This window comes from Setaria viridis, chromosome 9 (genome assembly GCF_005286985.2).
Source record: "Setaria viridis chromosome 9, Setaria_viridis_v4.0, whole genome shotgun sequence".
NCBI classification, from domain to species: Eukaryota; Viridiplantae; Streptophyta; class Magnoliopsida; order Poales; family Poaceae; genus Setaria; species Setaria viridis.
Genome location: NC_048271.2, coordinates 5,100,145 through 5,114,948, shown reverse-complemented (window position 1 = coordinate 5,114,948; position 14,804 = coordinate 5,100,145). Strand labels below are relative to the sequence as shown.

Genomic DNA, 14,804 nt, shown 5'->3' with positions numbered 1-14,804 from the left:
ACGATGAAGAGACCACACTACGTGATCCCACCAATCTGCCCATGAATGGTGGAGAATCTGGAGACGTCACCCTAGCACTCAGCGTCGCCTGTACTTTCCCGCCCTTTTCGATACGAAAAGGCCATTGCAGAATAGGGGAGCCTCAGCAGGAAGCTCCATGAGGCAATGGAGTCATTAACAATACAATACACGTCACCAGAACAGCAGTGAGCCAAAGGGTGGATGGTCTTCCTGCCCCACCATTATTAAAGGATATACAGGGCAAAATCCAGCTTCAAGCTAGGTAGGGTATACTGACCAACTGCCAATAGTATTACTACAATAGATGGAACTAACATGCATAGCCATCTTTATCCATGCCTCATCTTGCCTGCGTTTGTCCATGCCTCATCTTGCCTGCGTTTGACTACACAAAACTGAGGCGAGCAGCGCTTCCTGCTAGGGGGCTGAGGCAAATGCTCTGACCAATTGCTCCTTGAACCCCGAGGGTTGCCGGAAATGGAGCCGCTGATAGCCTGATAATACCCACACCTCTCTAGGGGAGAATGACAGGTCTGATGTTCCAGATATCCTTGGCATACTCATGAATTGTCCGATCGCTGCTGAACTTGGATGAGCCAGCTGTGTTGAGGATAGACATCTTTGTCCATAACTGCAGGTAGGAGTATGAATACATGAGTAGTGAGTTGATGAGCAGAAGGAAATGACACTAAATATTCAATGATAGACAATGCCAAAAAGAAAAAGAACAAAAGAGCATCGACCGCAATTAATGTAGCACAGTGTAAATGCCAAACTCTACAGTCTAAATAATGATGCAAAATGCGCCCAATCTGATGATCCCCTCAAACCTTACCCATCAAGAAAAATAAATGCAGGAAAAGGAAACATGACAGAGCAGCATCTTTCAAGTTTGTTCAGAAACAATTATGTAGAACTCTGAAGTACACCAGTTACTAACATGAGAATTTCAACATCTCAACAACTAATTATATTGTTTACTAGTAAACTTACTTTTGAAATGTATACAAACACATTTCTGAACCAATAGTCCTGCTATTTGATGAAAACTTCATCTACGAGCAGTTTAAGCAATAGAACATAACTTGCAGCAAATGTTCTCTGACAGCACACTTATCTATTCCAGCATTGGAAAGTATTGCAATTTGAAATGGAAACTGTTGCTACGATTTAGTTCGGTCATGCTATAGTGAAACACTACATATAAAACATCAGAAGACTAGAAGTTTGCATAATAATATCAGGGAACCAAGAAAATAAGCAGCGTTAAGCTGGAGAACTTACTTTCTGATCTCGGTAAGCTTCATCAACTTTTTCTTGGCATTCAATATAACTGGGGAAATCCTTTCCAACAAGGAAATAATCTGCTCGACCATAACCTTCATTTCCTTCCAAAGAACCCATCAACTCATCATAGTTATAAGTCCCAAAGACACCACTGCGGATAAATCCCTTAACCTCTTCAAATCTTGGGTCAGGCACAAACTACAAGCGGAAAAGAAAGTGGTAAGATTATAAATTTGATTGATACACTTTACTAGTTTGACAAAAGGCATCACTATACAAACAAGTGCTGTACCTTTCCTTCAGCTCTCTCTTTCCGCAAACCCACAATTTCATGTGCCTCTGCACCAAAAAGGAAAAAGTTTTCCTCTCCAACCTCCTCCCTGATTTCCACATTTGCACCATCTAAAGTTCCAATTAGAATGCAGCCATTCATTGCAAACTTCATGTTACTGGTCCCACTAGCTTCCATTCCAGCAGTACTGAATGGATAATATGAGGTTAAGAAAAGCACATGCTCCATAGAAACAAAAAACAGTGACAGCATTTCTGAATGGTGCTAACCCCAATGAAACAGATAGTTTAGTGATGCTACATAATAAATGAAAAGTCACATGGAAATTTCAACCTCAACTAATTTAGGTAAAAGTCCTTTGTGTCTATTTGCAGAACGTTAATTGTAGCTAGATTATTACCTGATGTGCTGGGACAATTCACTGGCAGGAATGAGTGCCTCAGCAACACTAACATTGTAATCTGGAACAAATACAACCTGGACAATAAAACAAAAATCCTCAGAGCTTTTGACTGTCAACACTATGATCATTGGTTGTCTGTTTGAAGTAGTGTGGTTAAACATCAACATAATAGTAGGTGTTGCTTTCTGGTAGCAACAAGACAATTAGTCGAATACATATGGATATTACCATAAGATGGAAATTAAATACGGCAAGTGATCCTAAGAAGGGATCAAATTACCTTCAACAGATCTCCAATGTCTGAATCATGGTTCACAGTAGCTGCAACATCTGTAATAAATTTAACAATCCTTTTTGCCTGTATATATGTTGCAAATGCTTTCCCACCAAATATGCATACCCTTGGAACAAAGCTCTTGATTCTTTCTTCTGCACTCATTTCTTTCATCTTCTTGTAGCGGTAGACGATTCCAAGGATATTTAGCAGCTGCCTCTTATATTCATGTATCCTTTTCACCTAAGGAATCCAGATGAGAAATCCTAAGTCAACCAACAAATAATAAAAGTTTTCTAATAAGAATGAGCAAACCTAAAAGGGTCTACTATTTTTTCCTTGTGAGTTCAGGCCTGAACTAATGACTTGAACCACTATGACCATGAACTTCACCCACCAGACAGCCCTGATATTCTGCTACATAAATATACCTGCACATCAAACATTGCATCTGGACTGACAATATATCCTGTCTTATCCCTTATAAGAGAGACGACCTTCATCTTGTTAGCCCATTTAGCAGCACGCCATTCCGAATGCAGATCTTCGTTATCAGCAAACTGTTACAGGACAACTGCTGTTAGAACAAAATACAGCATAGGTAACAAGGAAATCATATCATATTGTAAATTACTAGCAAATTGAAAAAGGAAACAGACTACTGGATGGAAATACCTTCTTCAGTTCTGCAAGCTTGTCGGTGTTAAGCACCCAGTCATCAGACCCAGTCCACTTTGAAATTATTGTACTTAATTCAGGATTACAAAACCGGATCCAACGCCTGGGAGTCACTCCATTTGTTTTATTCTGGAATTTAGTTGGCCACATCTGCCAAAAAAAAACACCAAAAGATGATCAGATGAGGAATGACATGTGTCCAAATGATTATAAGAACATGGAGAGATAAGATTCAAATCCTCATTTGATACCTCATAAAAGCTGTTGAACACATCCTGTTTCACAATTTCACTGTGAATTTCAGCTACACCATTTACTGAATGTCCACCAACAACACAGAGGTTTGCCATTCGGACAACTCTTGGTAACTTAGGATCAGATTTTACAAACGGATCTAACTCATCCTCGGAATCTTCTTCTGCTTCAACTTCTTTAGATTCAACATTTTCCTCCTCTGTCTCAGATAGAACTTCTGTCTCCTCTTCTTCCAACTCAGTTTCCTCCTCAACCTCAGCAATAGTATCCAAAGATTTAACAAGTAATTTCTTCTTTGATTTAATAGGAGATTCCTTTTTCTCTTTAGGTTTAACAAATAGTTGGGCAATAGAAGCTGGAAGGTCAACATTATCCAGAATCCTCATTTCTTTCAGCTTCTTTTTTAATAGTGCAGTGTCTGCGGTTCCATACTTCGTGACTATGTTGTTTATCAGCTGTTACAATCAAGGATAGAGAAAAGGAAATGTAAGTCAAGTTAAAGACCACGAAATAAATTGCATAAGACTTTTCTGCACATCTAATACCTCCTGATCAATTGTTTCTATGATCTCAACATGTCTAGGTAGAAGTTTTTGCATTATGTCCAAGCTCCACTTCTCTAGAGCTTCAGGAAGCACTGTATGATTTGTGTATGCCACGGTTCTGGAAATGAGTAGGAAATTCAGCATCAATTGGGAGAAAAATGAGGAAATAAAATAAGTTAACTAGAACAGGAAGATCATGGCATAAATTATATTGAGATCTTAATTAAATTTCAAGATCAGATGATTTTGGCAATGCAAATACCTTTCAGTAATGCTCCATGCCTCATCCCAGCTTAATCCCTTAAAATCAATCAGTATCCTCATTAACTCAGGAATGCATAGTGTTGGATGAGTGTCATTCATCTGCACTGCAACTTTGGAGGGGAAGTCCTCCCAGTTGAGAGAATCACCAGCTCTACTCTCAAAGCGAGCAATAATATCCTGTAGCGAGGCTGAACATAATGTATACTGCTGCTTCAAGCGGAGGACTTTCCCCTCCGGTGATTCATCCCCTGGATACAATACGTGGCATATCTGGCATGATGAGAACACCAGTAAATCAGACATAATTTAGGAATAATAACTCCTTTCCAAAGTCATCTCAAGCCACTCTGTGTTTAATAGCACAACATAACACTAAACTATAAACCAAAAATAAAACAAAAAAGTTACCAAAGATGTGAGGACAAGTCTACTAACCGAAACATAAACATAAATCACACATGCTATCAAGTACGGAAATAAAGAACCAAATCTTGTCAACTCCTTCGGATTTATGCAGATGAGCAATACCAATAAATCCATAGTTTATGATTTAGTTACAACAGAAGGTGGCACCAAGAAGAGCGAGATGTAAAATAAATAACATGCTAAACAAGTTTTAAAGCCAAATTAAGAGGTTATAGATGCAATTGGACACTGTACGCCTTCAAAACTAAGTTTGCTGAGAATTAATTACTCAAAAAGGACTTTTATACAAACTACACCTTTTCAGCGTTTAGATGAGCTTCATAGGCCTTGGTATGATCTCCAGCATTGAAAGCTTCCAAGCTGAAATCTTGTGCTGGTACTGTTGTTGACCAAAGACGTAGATTATTAGTAGTTCTAGTCTTGTAGCCAGGAATAGGGACATCATGAGCCACAGCCTTGATATTTTCTCCTCCAATCCAGTGCTTCCTACCATCAGTGCCTTCAACCACTTTACCATAGAATTTCACAGGATAGGAGACATCATTTCTTACTATCTCCCAAGGGTATCCCATCTGAAAAATATAATGTGCAGTCATGATTGGCATAAGAAGCTAACAGGCAGATCTTTAAATAATTACTCACTTTTTTACCAATATACCAACATAATCAATCTCTGGAGATCAAATTGTACAGAGATAAGAAGTCATATTGGTACCTCTAGCCAATTCTCAGCAATCTCCTCTTGACCATCCTTTGTTATGAGCTGCTTAAAGAGGCCATATTTATAGCGAAGTCCATATCCCCATGCTGGATAATTTAATGTTGCCAAAGAATCCAAAAAACAAGAAGCCAGGCGGCCCAAACCACCGTTGCCAAGGGCAGCATCTGGTTCCTGTTTCCCAGCAAATACAACATATCCCAAACTTAAGGTTTCTAAATACTGAGCATTTAAGGCATCAATAAAGGTTTATTGCATTTTGTTTATAGACTGACTCTTTCTAAAAGGTACAAGAAGAACAGTTAAACACAAGCCACATTATAGAAAATGAGAAACGATAGTCAATGTGTTGGGGTATTTGAAATAATGAAAGTGCATGGCAATGTTTCGCTACAGACTACGAACCAAGTCTCATAAACAAACCTTACCTGGCTAGCAACATCCTCTAGGTTTTGTCCAAGTTGTTTTAATGCTTCTGCATATTCACCAGTTAGCTCTAGGTTGCCAATAGCATTTGTGAGAGCTCTTCCCTGCATACATTATAGAATGACCAATTAACATCAGGATGCAGTTAGCAAAAGGTAAATAATGAGGTAGGAAGAAGGTTGTGGCACCTGTAAAAACTCCATGGACAGGTAATATGCCTGCTTTACGTTCATTTTGTTGTAATAATCATATGTTGCGTTCCAGTTTATCAGAAGTGCATCAAGGACACTTTTAGCAGTTGCATGGTAAGCCTTCAGGGGCGAAAAGTGCTCTGGAGAGAACAAGGGTTTGAACTCTGCATGGTGCTTGATGTTTGATGCAATGGCAGATGAGTCAATGGAATTTAGCACACTTGGAAGCCCTGTATTGAAAGACCATAACTTAGAACCTTAAAATCTATCTGACACGGTACGTAATTTACATTGCCAATTAAAAGAAAAGCACCCAAGCATTGCACTTGTTTGGAAATTAGTGCAAAGCGACCTGCATGTGGCACGTATATAACATCATCACCTGCAACAAGTATATGTATAATTGAAATTTAAGGGCAAGGTGTGACACGTTTTATTTGCAGCCACATCAGCTCGTTATATCTACAGAGTCTCACAGAATATTCTGCCTGCACTGATTGATCCTTTTTATTTATTGTCTGGTTCACTGATCCTGGAATCTAACCAGTGTCTAAGATACCTTCAGAAGAAACGAAAAGCCTAAATATATGGATACAACTGTGCTAGTTAAGAACTTAGTATGGTGTATATTGGATTACCGCACAAACAAACTAGAGCTGTATCTCAATACACCACCCAGAAAATTATTGCAATTATCCACACGGTGTCCGACTGTTCGGTGCAGGGCCGTCAGAACAGACCCAGTTTTACTAAATTCCGAGAAGACATTTTAAAGTTTATTCGCGAATTTGGCGATAATCTAAAACACGAACTGCGACTAATCTAGCAATGCTCGCGCACAAAAGCACCACTAACCCAGTCAGCCCACCCGCATCAGCAATTCACCATGGTTGGCTTGGGAAACACACAGCAGCCTAGCGGGCGCACCGCGCGTCCGCACCGCGCAAGGATCACACGCCCGAATCGCGACAATCAACAGCAATTCGAACCGCATTGCCACCCAAACCTCACCCGAGACGTCGGAACCAGCAGGAGGGCGCAGCCACGTACCTTCCTCGAGCGACACGGGCCCCTGCACGTCCCGATCGCTCGCCACGCTCCGCGCCGCGACCCGCCGCTGCGCCCGCCCTCGACCGCGCCCCGTCGCGACCCCACCGCCGCCCGCGAGGAGGCCCCCGCCCCCGCCCCCAGCGGCGGAGGCGAGCGGGCGGAAGGCGGTGGCGAGCTGCAGCGGCGGCGAGGCGTTCGTCGCCATTGCTGCGCCTGCGCGTGCGCGTGCAGTGGGAAGCGCTGCGGCGATGCGGGCGATGCGATGGGTGATGACTAGTTCGCGAGGCGGAGGAAAATCGAGGGGGCGCTTAAAATATCTCTCCTCTCCCGTCTCCGCCGTTGCCGTGCGCCCAGCACGCTCGCTGCAAGTGTGCGTGGAGTGTCCGTGGCTCCGTGCGAGACGGTGCGGGCAACGCACGTGTTGTGCCGCTGGTCTGTGGGCCCACGTCAGCGCCCGGTGCCACGGTGGGGGCGCGTGGTTCATGTGCCGTTGGGGGAAGCTTGTATCCTTCTGCGGCGTTTCGACGGCTGAGAATCGTCGTGCCTTGCCGAAGCCGTTTGTCCTATTTTTTCGACGGCTGGAAATGACTCCCCTTTTAGTGAGAGTTTCCCTCTCCTAAAGCTCATCCCCCCCGGTTTTCAAGAGCACCTTGGTTTATACGTTTTTGTTTTTTTTCTTCTCAAAGGTCCTTTTCGAGAGTATTTTGCGCTTTTGCTATGGTGTTGTTTTCTGGACAAGTAAGTGCTGGTGCTGCATGGTGCTGCGTGCAATGGAAGCTAGTAGTTTTGTGCAATTCCCATGAGCCAGACCAAGCGGAAAGGGAAAAAGGTAAATAAAAGGGAGAAGAGCTAGACAAATTTGTTCAGTTTGTTGCAGTTTTTGTGTTCTATAGCAGTTCCTTGAGACTTGGTGATCAATTTGAGTGACGTACACTACACTGCACACTAAGCAGCGAACAGCATGTCTCTGTTCGTTTCAAAAAAAAGCATGTCTCTGTATGTTTCGTTTCATCGACGAGAGGGACCACCTCGAGAGGCGACTCCTGGCATGATTCATCCCATGTTCATGCTGACGTTGTCATTTCGGTTTATTCTTTTTTTCCTTTCCTTTTGAACCCTTTTAGATATCTGAAAAAATCGGTTGAATTCAGTACTTACCTTGGGATTTGATCGAAAATTCATGTGCACGCCCTTCTTCTCTTGCTCCAATCTTCATGGGTTTGTGTGGAATTTCAGCGGTAGAGGATAGCCAACCATATAAACCTTCGTCGTGAGATACGAGCATGTGCGCTTAATGCCTGTCATTTGGTGGTCCCTGTTTTTCTCCTTACGCTAAATGACCCTCCATTGTACTGTGATCTTATTTCACAGTGACTCGTCAAACTTGTGGCATTCTCTCTCTCAAAAAAGGAGGCACTGCCCGAGTAAAAAAGAACGGAAGCATTCGCCGATGCAACCATTTCAGGCCCATCCTGCCTCCCCCAGCTGACCCCGCAACGGCCCAAGCTACGTACGTATCGACCAGCAGCAGCATGCGAATCCCACAGAACAGGCCCAGGCCCAGGCGCACATGCACATGCGTTGTATTTGTACGCTCTCCTCCGTCGCCTACTTCGCTCGCGTGGACCCACTCCATGCACCGCCGGCACACACCCCGTACACTACAGTACAACACCACAAGGTTCCACTTCCATCCAAGTCCAAGCCGCACACCACACACACCGCAAGGCGGTCACGCTCGCCGCCTCATCCCTTCCACGTACCACCAAAAAGACGCGTTGGTACCTTTGTAGCCGTGGCACCGCCGCCGTCGTACAGGAGCAAACGAGAACGTGCAAGTGCATACGAGAAATGAGATAGCCTCGTTACAGCTTATTGCAGGGCTTATTTTCGTTGGTTCGGCGAGGGAGGTGTGACCCGTTCGGCAGCCGGTGTTGATGGGCCAACTCCGTCCATTACTTAAACCGGACAAATATATACATATATATATATATCTAGGTCCCGATACAAAATCGGATCATGGAATAAAACTCCCAGCACGATCACAATAATTGTTCGGTGATGTGCTCGGCTCACCTGTACTAGGATGCGGCCCCACCAGGAACAATTGCTCTCGTCAATCCGGTAGGTGTACTCCCCGGGGAGAGGGCTCCCGGCTCCGCGCCGGCGCGCAAGGACGCCGCACGTACGCGCCACGTCGACACGTACTTGGGACCCCGGCTGAGTTGTACTCCGCCTCTCTCTCCTCTTTTACTTGCCCATCCCACGCGCCCAGGGCCAGCAGGGTGAGCAGCGCGAGCTCCTCCACTCACTGCCACTGGGACTCGAACCCGCGCCGCACCTCCCTCTTGGCCGGCGCCGCGCGAGGGTCCTTTCATGGTTCCCGCCGTGGTTGGGACGACATGCCTCCCCTCGCATTCCTCCGCTCCCTCCCCGCGAGGTTCGTTCGTGCTCGATCCCCGTCTGTTTCATTTCATTTCAAGAAATCGAGTCCATCAGCATCAAGTTTGCGGCAATGGCTTCGCGGTGGACTTGGGGGTGTCTGTTGTGTTTGTTTGGTGTTTGCGATGCTGAGATTTTGTTCGTACCTTCGCAAGGCTGCTCGAGCGAGTGTGCGATGGAGTCAGGGGGAGCCCGGGCGCGGTGCGGGACGAGGAGGCGGGGGGCGGCGGCGGCGGCGGGAGCGGCCGGTCGGCGGCGGGGCACTTGGCGGGGGAGTGCTACGCGTGCACGCAGCCCGGGGTGCCGGCGTTCCACTCCACGACCTGCGACCAGGTGCACTCGCCGGGCTGGGACGCCGACGCGGGCTCCTCGCTAGTGCCCGTCCGGGCGCAGCAGGCCCAGGCCTCGCCGTCCGCGTCGGCGGCGCAGCACGCGGGCGCCGCGGCGCGGTGGCTGTTCGGGCCCGTGCTGGACCCGCGGAGCAAGCGCGTGCAGCGCTGGAACCGGTGGATCCTGCTGGGCCGGGCCGCCGCGCTGGCGGTCGACCCGCTCTTCTTCTACGCGCTCTCCGTCGGCCGCGGCGGCCAGCCCTGCCTCTACATGGACGCCGGCCTCGCCGCCGCCGTCACCGCGCTCCGGACCTGCGCCGACGTCGCGCACCTGGGCCACGTCCTACTCCAGTTCCGCCTCGCCTACGTCTCCCGCGAGTCCCTCGTCGTCGGCTGCGGCAAGCTCGTCTGGGACGCCCGCGCCATCGCCGCGCACTACGCCCGCTCCCTCAAGGGCCTCTGGTTCGACCTCTTCGTCATCCTCCCCCTACCGCAGGTCAGCTGCTGCCTGCTGGCATCCACCTGCCTCCCCCGAACTCAATCTACCATTTTTCACCATGAAAAAAATCGCGAACAAAGATTCCAAGCATTACAATCCGACGCTGTAGCGGTGTAGGCGAGGGCCTGAGTGATCAAACGCCCCCAAATTATGGACATGTTTCGTGTCTGGTTCTGAGACAGAGCACAACGCCCTTCAGTCCCTGTCGGAACTGCAGAAGTAGGGCACACGAGTACATTGCAGGTACAACAGTGCCCAGTAGTGAGCTGATGCGAGGTAGGTGCAATGCTGGCAGGCATGTGTGCGGTGGCAGGGGGGCTGCTGTTTTCTTGAAAGATCATGACGCTCCCCAGAGTGATTGCTGGGATAGATGGAGAATTCAGGTCGGAGTTTACCCGTAGAATGATAGAGTTTGATGCCCTTACGGAACTAGTACGGATCGATGACAATGATTGCCGGAGGTAGGATTTGAATATGACCGTTCGGATGCAATCATGTGATGTGAGGAAAAAAACAGTATCGTGGTAGGAGTAGGATTTGAAAATGACCATGGTTACAATGAGATAACCAGCATTGATGGAATAAAAGTGGATAGAAAACGATGGTTCAGTGATGCCTACCAGCATGGTGCTGATGGTAGTGTGGGCTTTTGGGATGTTTTCAGTTTTCTATGACCCATCAGCCGATCAGATTGCAATGTTTTTCACAAGCTTCAGGAGTGTAAAAATTGTGGTTTGTCCTGCGGCCTGTTAGGATATTTCCATTTCACATATGCCACCGCTTCAGAGTTCAGATCGACCAGACCATCATATGGATAGAGGCCTAGAGTTCTAGGGAGACTTGTCTGATCTCTGTTCATGCCATCCGATTTCCTTTTCTTATCTATTTTGTCAGTCTTTGCCATTCAGATAATCTTGTAATTTCTCCAAGTGAGGTCTAGTTTTTGTCGCATAATATTTGGCACATATTCTTTTTTGTTTCGCATGATTGCACTTGTCAATTATGCGTGGGGCATGGCTTTTTTTTATGTGGAGCCATGCTTATTTGGACTGTCATGGATGGAATACGTTAATTCTATCCTTCCCAAATCAATGGATGGATTATTGATGGGGTTGTTTATCATCAAAAGGATAATTTGAATTTTATTGCTCGTCTAACTGATTGATCCACAATCAACATGGCTAGTTGTATAGAGCTAAACCTGTCAGCCATACCCACATGCTCTTTTTGTTATAGAATAGTTTTTAGCCACCCAGATTCCTTCCCCTACACGTTTACTTTATGTGATGCTTTTTCTGCACTAAGGGAGTTATCTCAGATTATCTGAAAACATAATATTTCGAATGATGTACTGTTAGAAAATTGACAGGCAGGCACCGGTTGAACAACAGCTTTCTGAGAAAAGCTTTTCGAGAAGGATATCGCAGGCAGAATTTAATAGTTTTCTGTTTTTTTTTCTTCTTATGTTCTTGTAGTTTTTTCTGTCAGTGCTCACAAAGAAAAATAAATAATTGAACTATGTGTTTTCCGTTACTTTGTAAGTCTTGTTTTGCTCAACAAGGTGGTCTCAAATTCTGCAGATCATCTTCTGGCTGGTTATACCAAAGTTAATAAGGGAGGAGCAAGTTAAACTTATCATGACAATATTGCTGCTCATATTCATATTTCAATTCCTCCCCAAGGTGTACCACAGTATTCATATCATGAGGAAAATGCAGAAGGTGACTGGTTACATCTTTGGAACAATATGGTGGGGATTTGGTCTAAATCTATTTGCCTATTTCATTGCATCTCATGTGAGTATTCCCTTCCTCTGTAATTAATTCGAAAGTATAGAATAAATTGTGGACGTGGAGTCCCAGAGTCGCTTTCAAAGTATCATAGAGTGCAATTGAGAATGTTATTCATTGATATCTGGTTGTTAGTGACTTAGGGTAGTCAATGTTGATTTGATTTTTAAAATGAAAAGAGGTTGGTCTATATTTCAACAGTACAGCCTTATTATTCGTGGGCACTAGATTCCAACACACCAACAGGGAAACGTCCTAACAAATTAAATCATCAGAAGTGATTAAATAAGAAACAGGATGCTTGCCCAAAGTCTGCCAATAAAAATGCGCAATGACAAAGTGTAAAATTTTTGCCTACGTGAGAATTTATGTTTGCAATGATGTTTAGTTCGCCAGAATAAGGACAACCATCCCTAGTAGAATTCATGTAAAATTGGTGTTGGACTTAAGACTAATGCATGCTGAATTATTTGGGTAATGTTGATTGTTTATCAATGTTCTGCCATTTCCAGATCGCAGGTGGTTGTTGGTACGTTCTTGCAATTCAGCGTATTGCCTCCTGCCTTCAGGAAGAATGCAAGAAAAATAACAGCTGCGATCTAATGTCACTTGCTTGTTCCAAGGAGATATGTTTTCATCCTCCTTGGTCATCGAATGTTAATGGACTCGCATGTGATGCAAACATGACCTCCTTCAGTCAACAAAACATGTCTACTTGTCTAAGTGGAAATGGGTCCTTTGCTTATGGAATCTATTTGGGGGCTCTTCCTGTTATATCAAGCAATTCGCTTGCTGTCAAAATACTCTATCCTATATTTTGGGGCCTCATGACTCTCAGGTAATCAGTTTTAGAGATTAGTTTCACTTGCCTCCAACACTGAGGCTGTTTTCTCTATAAAAATAATTATCTTAATAATCTGTTATTATTCAAAAATATTCTTTCTTTCTTATATTGTTTATTTGAATAAACATGCATTAAGCTGATGCCCCAGTTCCACTAAAAACACTATACTATTGTTGCATGCATGTATTTCCTCACCTGTTTTAATGCTGTTGCCGTATTGTGTTTAACAGCTGCATGTTCTCTTCTTCTTCTTCTTTTTTGTGAAAACAACTGCATATTCTTAAACTTGTACAATTCCTTTGAAATGCTTGGCAGTACTTTCGGTAACGACCTCGCCCCAACAAGCAATGGTCTTGAGGTGATATTCAGCATAATCAATGTCCTCAGTGGCCTGATGCTATTCACATTGCTGATAGGAAACATACAGGTAAAAACAGTTTCACGTTTGGTCCTTCTGTACCATCGTATCACAATTCACAACACTTCACTAACTACAACTGACTGGATCTGCAGGTATTTCTGCATGCCGTCCTGGCAAGGAAGCGGAAGATGCAGCTGCGATTCCGGGACATGGAATGGTGGATGAGACGGAGGCAGCTGCCGTCCCGCCTGAGGCAAAGGGTCCGCAAGTTCGAGCGCGAACGCTGGGCGGCCGTCACTGGAGACGAGGAGATGGAGATGATCAAGGACCTGCCTGAAGGACTCAGGCGTGACATCAAGCGCTACCTCTGCCTCGAGCTGGTTAAGCAGGTACAGTCTCTGAAGCGCTTTTGGTCAGTAAAGTTGCTGAGATTTTGCCTTTTTTTTGTTGTTTCAGTTTTCTTTTTGCACGACTGGGCGATAAAACTTGTTTTAATTTTGTTCTTGTCAGGTCCCCCTGTTCCATGGCATGGACGACCTGATCCTGGACAACATCTGCGACCGGCTGCGGCCGCTGGTGTTCTCCAGCGGCGAGAAGGTGATCCGGGAGGGCGACCCGGTGCAGCGCATGGTTTTCATCCTGCAGGGCAAGCTCCGGAGCACGCAGCCGCTGACCAAGGGCGTGGTGGCGACGTGCATGCTGGGCGCGGGCAACTTCCTGGGCGACGAGCTGCTGTCGTGGTGCCTGCGCCGCCCCTTCGTGGACCGGCTCCCGGCGTCGTCGGCGACGTTCGAGTGCGTCGAGGCGGCGCAGGCGTTCTGCCTCGACGCGCCGGACCTGCAGTTCATCACCGAACACTTCCGGTACAAGTTCGCCAACGAGAAACTCAAGCACACGGCGCGGTACTACTCGTCTAACTGGCGAACCTGGGCCGCCGTCAACATCCAGCTCGCGTGGCGCCGGTACAGGGCAAGGAAGATGGACGTGACCGCGATGGTGGCGCCGCCGCTGGCCGCCGGTCCCGACGATGGGGACCGGCGGCTCAGGCACTACGCGGCCATGTTCATGTCGCTTCGGCCGCACGATCACCTCGAGTAAGCAGGAGGGAAGGACCATCCTATTCCTAGCTGTGCCGGCCTCATCATGGCTGTACTGTACACTGTACTATACCGTTGTCATCTTCTGTAAGTGAATTAGTGATTCGAGTTCGTCATTTAAAGAAGATCGGAATAATTTCCTAGTTCGTTTCCATTGTCACTTTCTTTCCCCAAGAATAAAAAAAAAATCATGCTTGGTTTCCACCGTGGCATATATAAAGCCGTAAATCAAAACGTTGTGTAGCGAAGTCAACGAAAACCTTCACCGTGTTCATAAACGAATCACCTGAAAACGGAGGTTGGTAGCTATCACCTGCGACTGTTCACCAAGGTCTCCGCGACGTTACTCAATAAGCGCTTGGCACGTGTCCTTGATCTGCCTCGCCTGTTTTCGCCACCCATGCGGGCCGCTCCGCCGCTTACTCGTGTGGAAAGCGCACTCGACCAAGTCGCGAAACGCAACTCGAAGCGCCTTCCTCGTGGCTCTTGTCGAGACTTGAGACGAGCCCTCCTCCGCTATCGAACCACTAACCAGCTAGCGTTCTGCTCCCTGATGGCCGCGGCCATGGACGTCGGCGCCGCCGCCGGCGGGGAGAGGCGGCCGTCGGATGC

At 46.1% G+C, this 14,804-nt stretch overlaps 2 protein-coding genes across 2 annotated transcripts; one reads left to right on the top strand and one right to left on the bottom strand.

The window, feature by feature from the left end:
* Positions 1 to 207: 207 nt before the first annotated feature.
* On the bottom strand, positions 208 to 7,100 carry LOC117837638 (alpha-1,4 glucan phosphorylase L isozyme, chloroplastic/amyloplastic). Its single transcript, XM_034717365.2, has 15 exons — positions 6,831 to 7,100; positions 5,778 to 6,010; positions 5,592 to 5,693; positions 5,161 to 5,337; positions 4,742 to 5,017; positions 4,018 to 4,289; positions 3,756 to 3,873; positions 3,207 to 3,665; positions 2,953 to 3,105; positions 2,709 to 2,837; positions 2,284 to 2,520; positions 2,001 to 2,077; positions 1,601 to 1,787; positions 1,306 to 1,506; positions 208 to 652 (listed from the first exon to the last, which is right to left on the bottom strand). Exons 1-15 carry the CDS (start codon positions 7,033 to 7,035, stop codon positions 536 to 538), a joined length of 2,943 nt encoding a protein of 980 aa, XP_034573256.1. The 5' UTR covers positions 7,036 to 7,100; the 3' UTR covers positions 208 to 535.
* A 1,959-nt stretch (positions 7,101 to 9,059) lies between these two features.
* Positions 9,060 to 14,335, top strand: LOC117840025 (cyclic nucleotide-gated ion channel 2). Its single transcript, XM_034720480.2, has 7 exons — positions 9,060 to 9,270; positions 9,428 to 10,097; positions 11,681 to 11,896; positions 12,403 to 12,728; positions 13,050 to 13,161; positions 13,248 to 13,484; positions 13,606 to 14,335. The coding sequence occupies exons 1-7, from the start codon at positions 9,233 to 9,235 to the stop codon at positions 14,191 to 14,193; spliced, it is 2,187 nt and encodes a 728-aa protein (XP_034576371.1). The 5' UTR covers positions 9,060 to 9,232; the 3' UTR covers positions 14,194 to 14,335.
* The last annotated feature ends 469 nt before the right edge of the window (positions 14,336 to 14,804 follow it).

Coding starts and splice junctions, on each gene's coding strand:
- LOC117837638 (XM_034717365.2), bottom strand. CDS start 7,035: ATGGCGACGAACGCCTCGCCGCCGCTGCAGCTCGCCACCGCCTTCCGC. Junction 6,011..6,830: donor GCCCGTGTCGCTCGAGGAAG/GTACGTGGCTGC, acceptor CTTTCAATACAG/GGCTTCCAAGTGTGCTAAAT. Junction 5,338..5,591: donor TAGAGGATGTTGCTAGCCAG/GTAAGGTTTGTT, acceptor GCTGGGAAACAG/GAACCAGATGCTGCCCTTGG.
- LOC117840025 (XM_034720480.2), top strand. CDS start 9,233: ATGCCTCCCCTCGCATTCCTCCGCTCCCTCCCCGCGAG. Junction 11,897..12,402: donor CCTATTTCATTGCATCTCAT/GTGAGTATTCCC, acceptor TGCCATTTCCAG/ATCGCAGGTGGTTGTTGGTA. Junction 12,729..13,049: donor TGGGGCCTCATGACTCTCAG/GTAATCAGTTTT, acceptor AATGCTTGGCAG/TACTTTCGGTAACGACCTCG.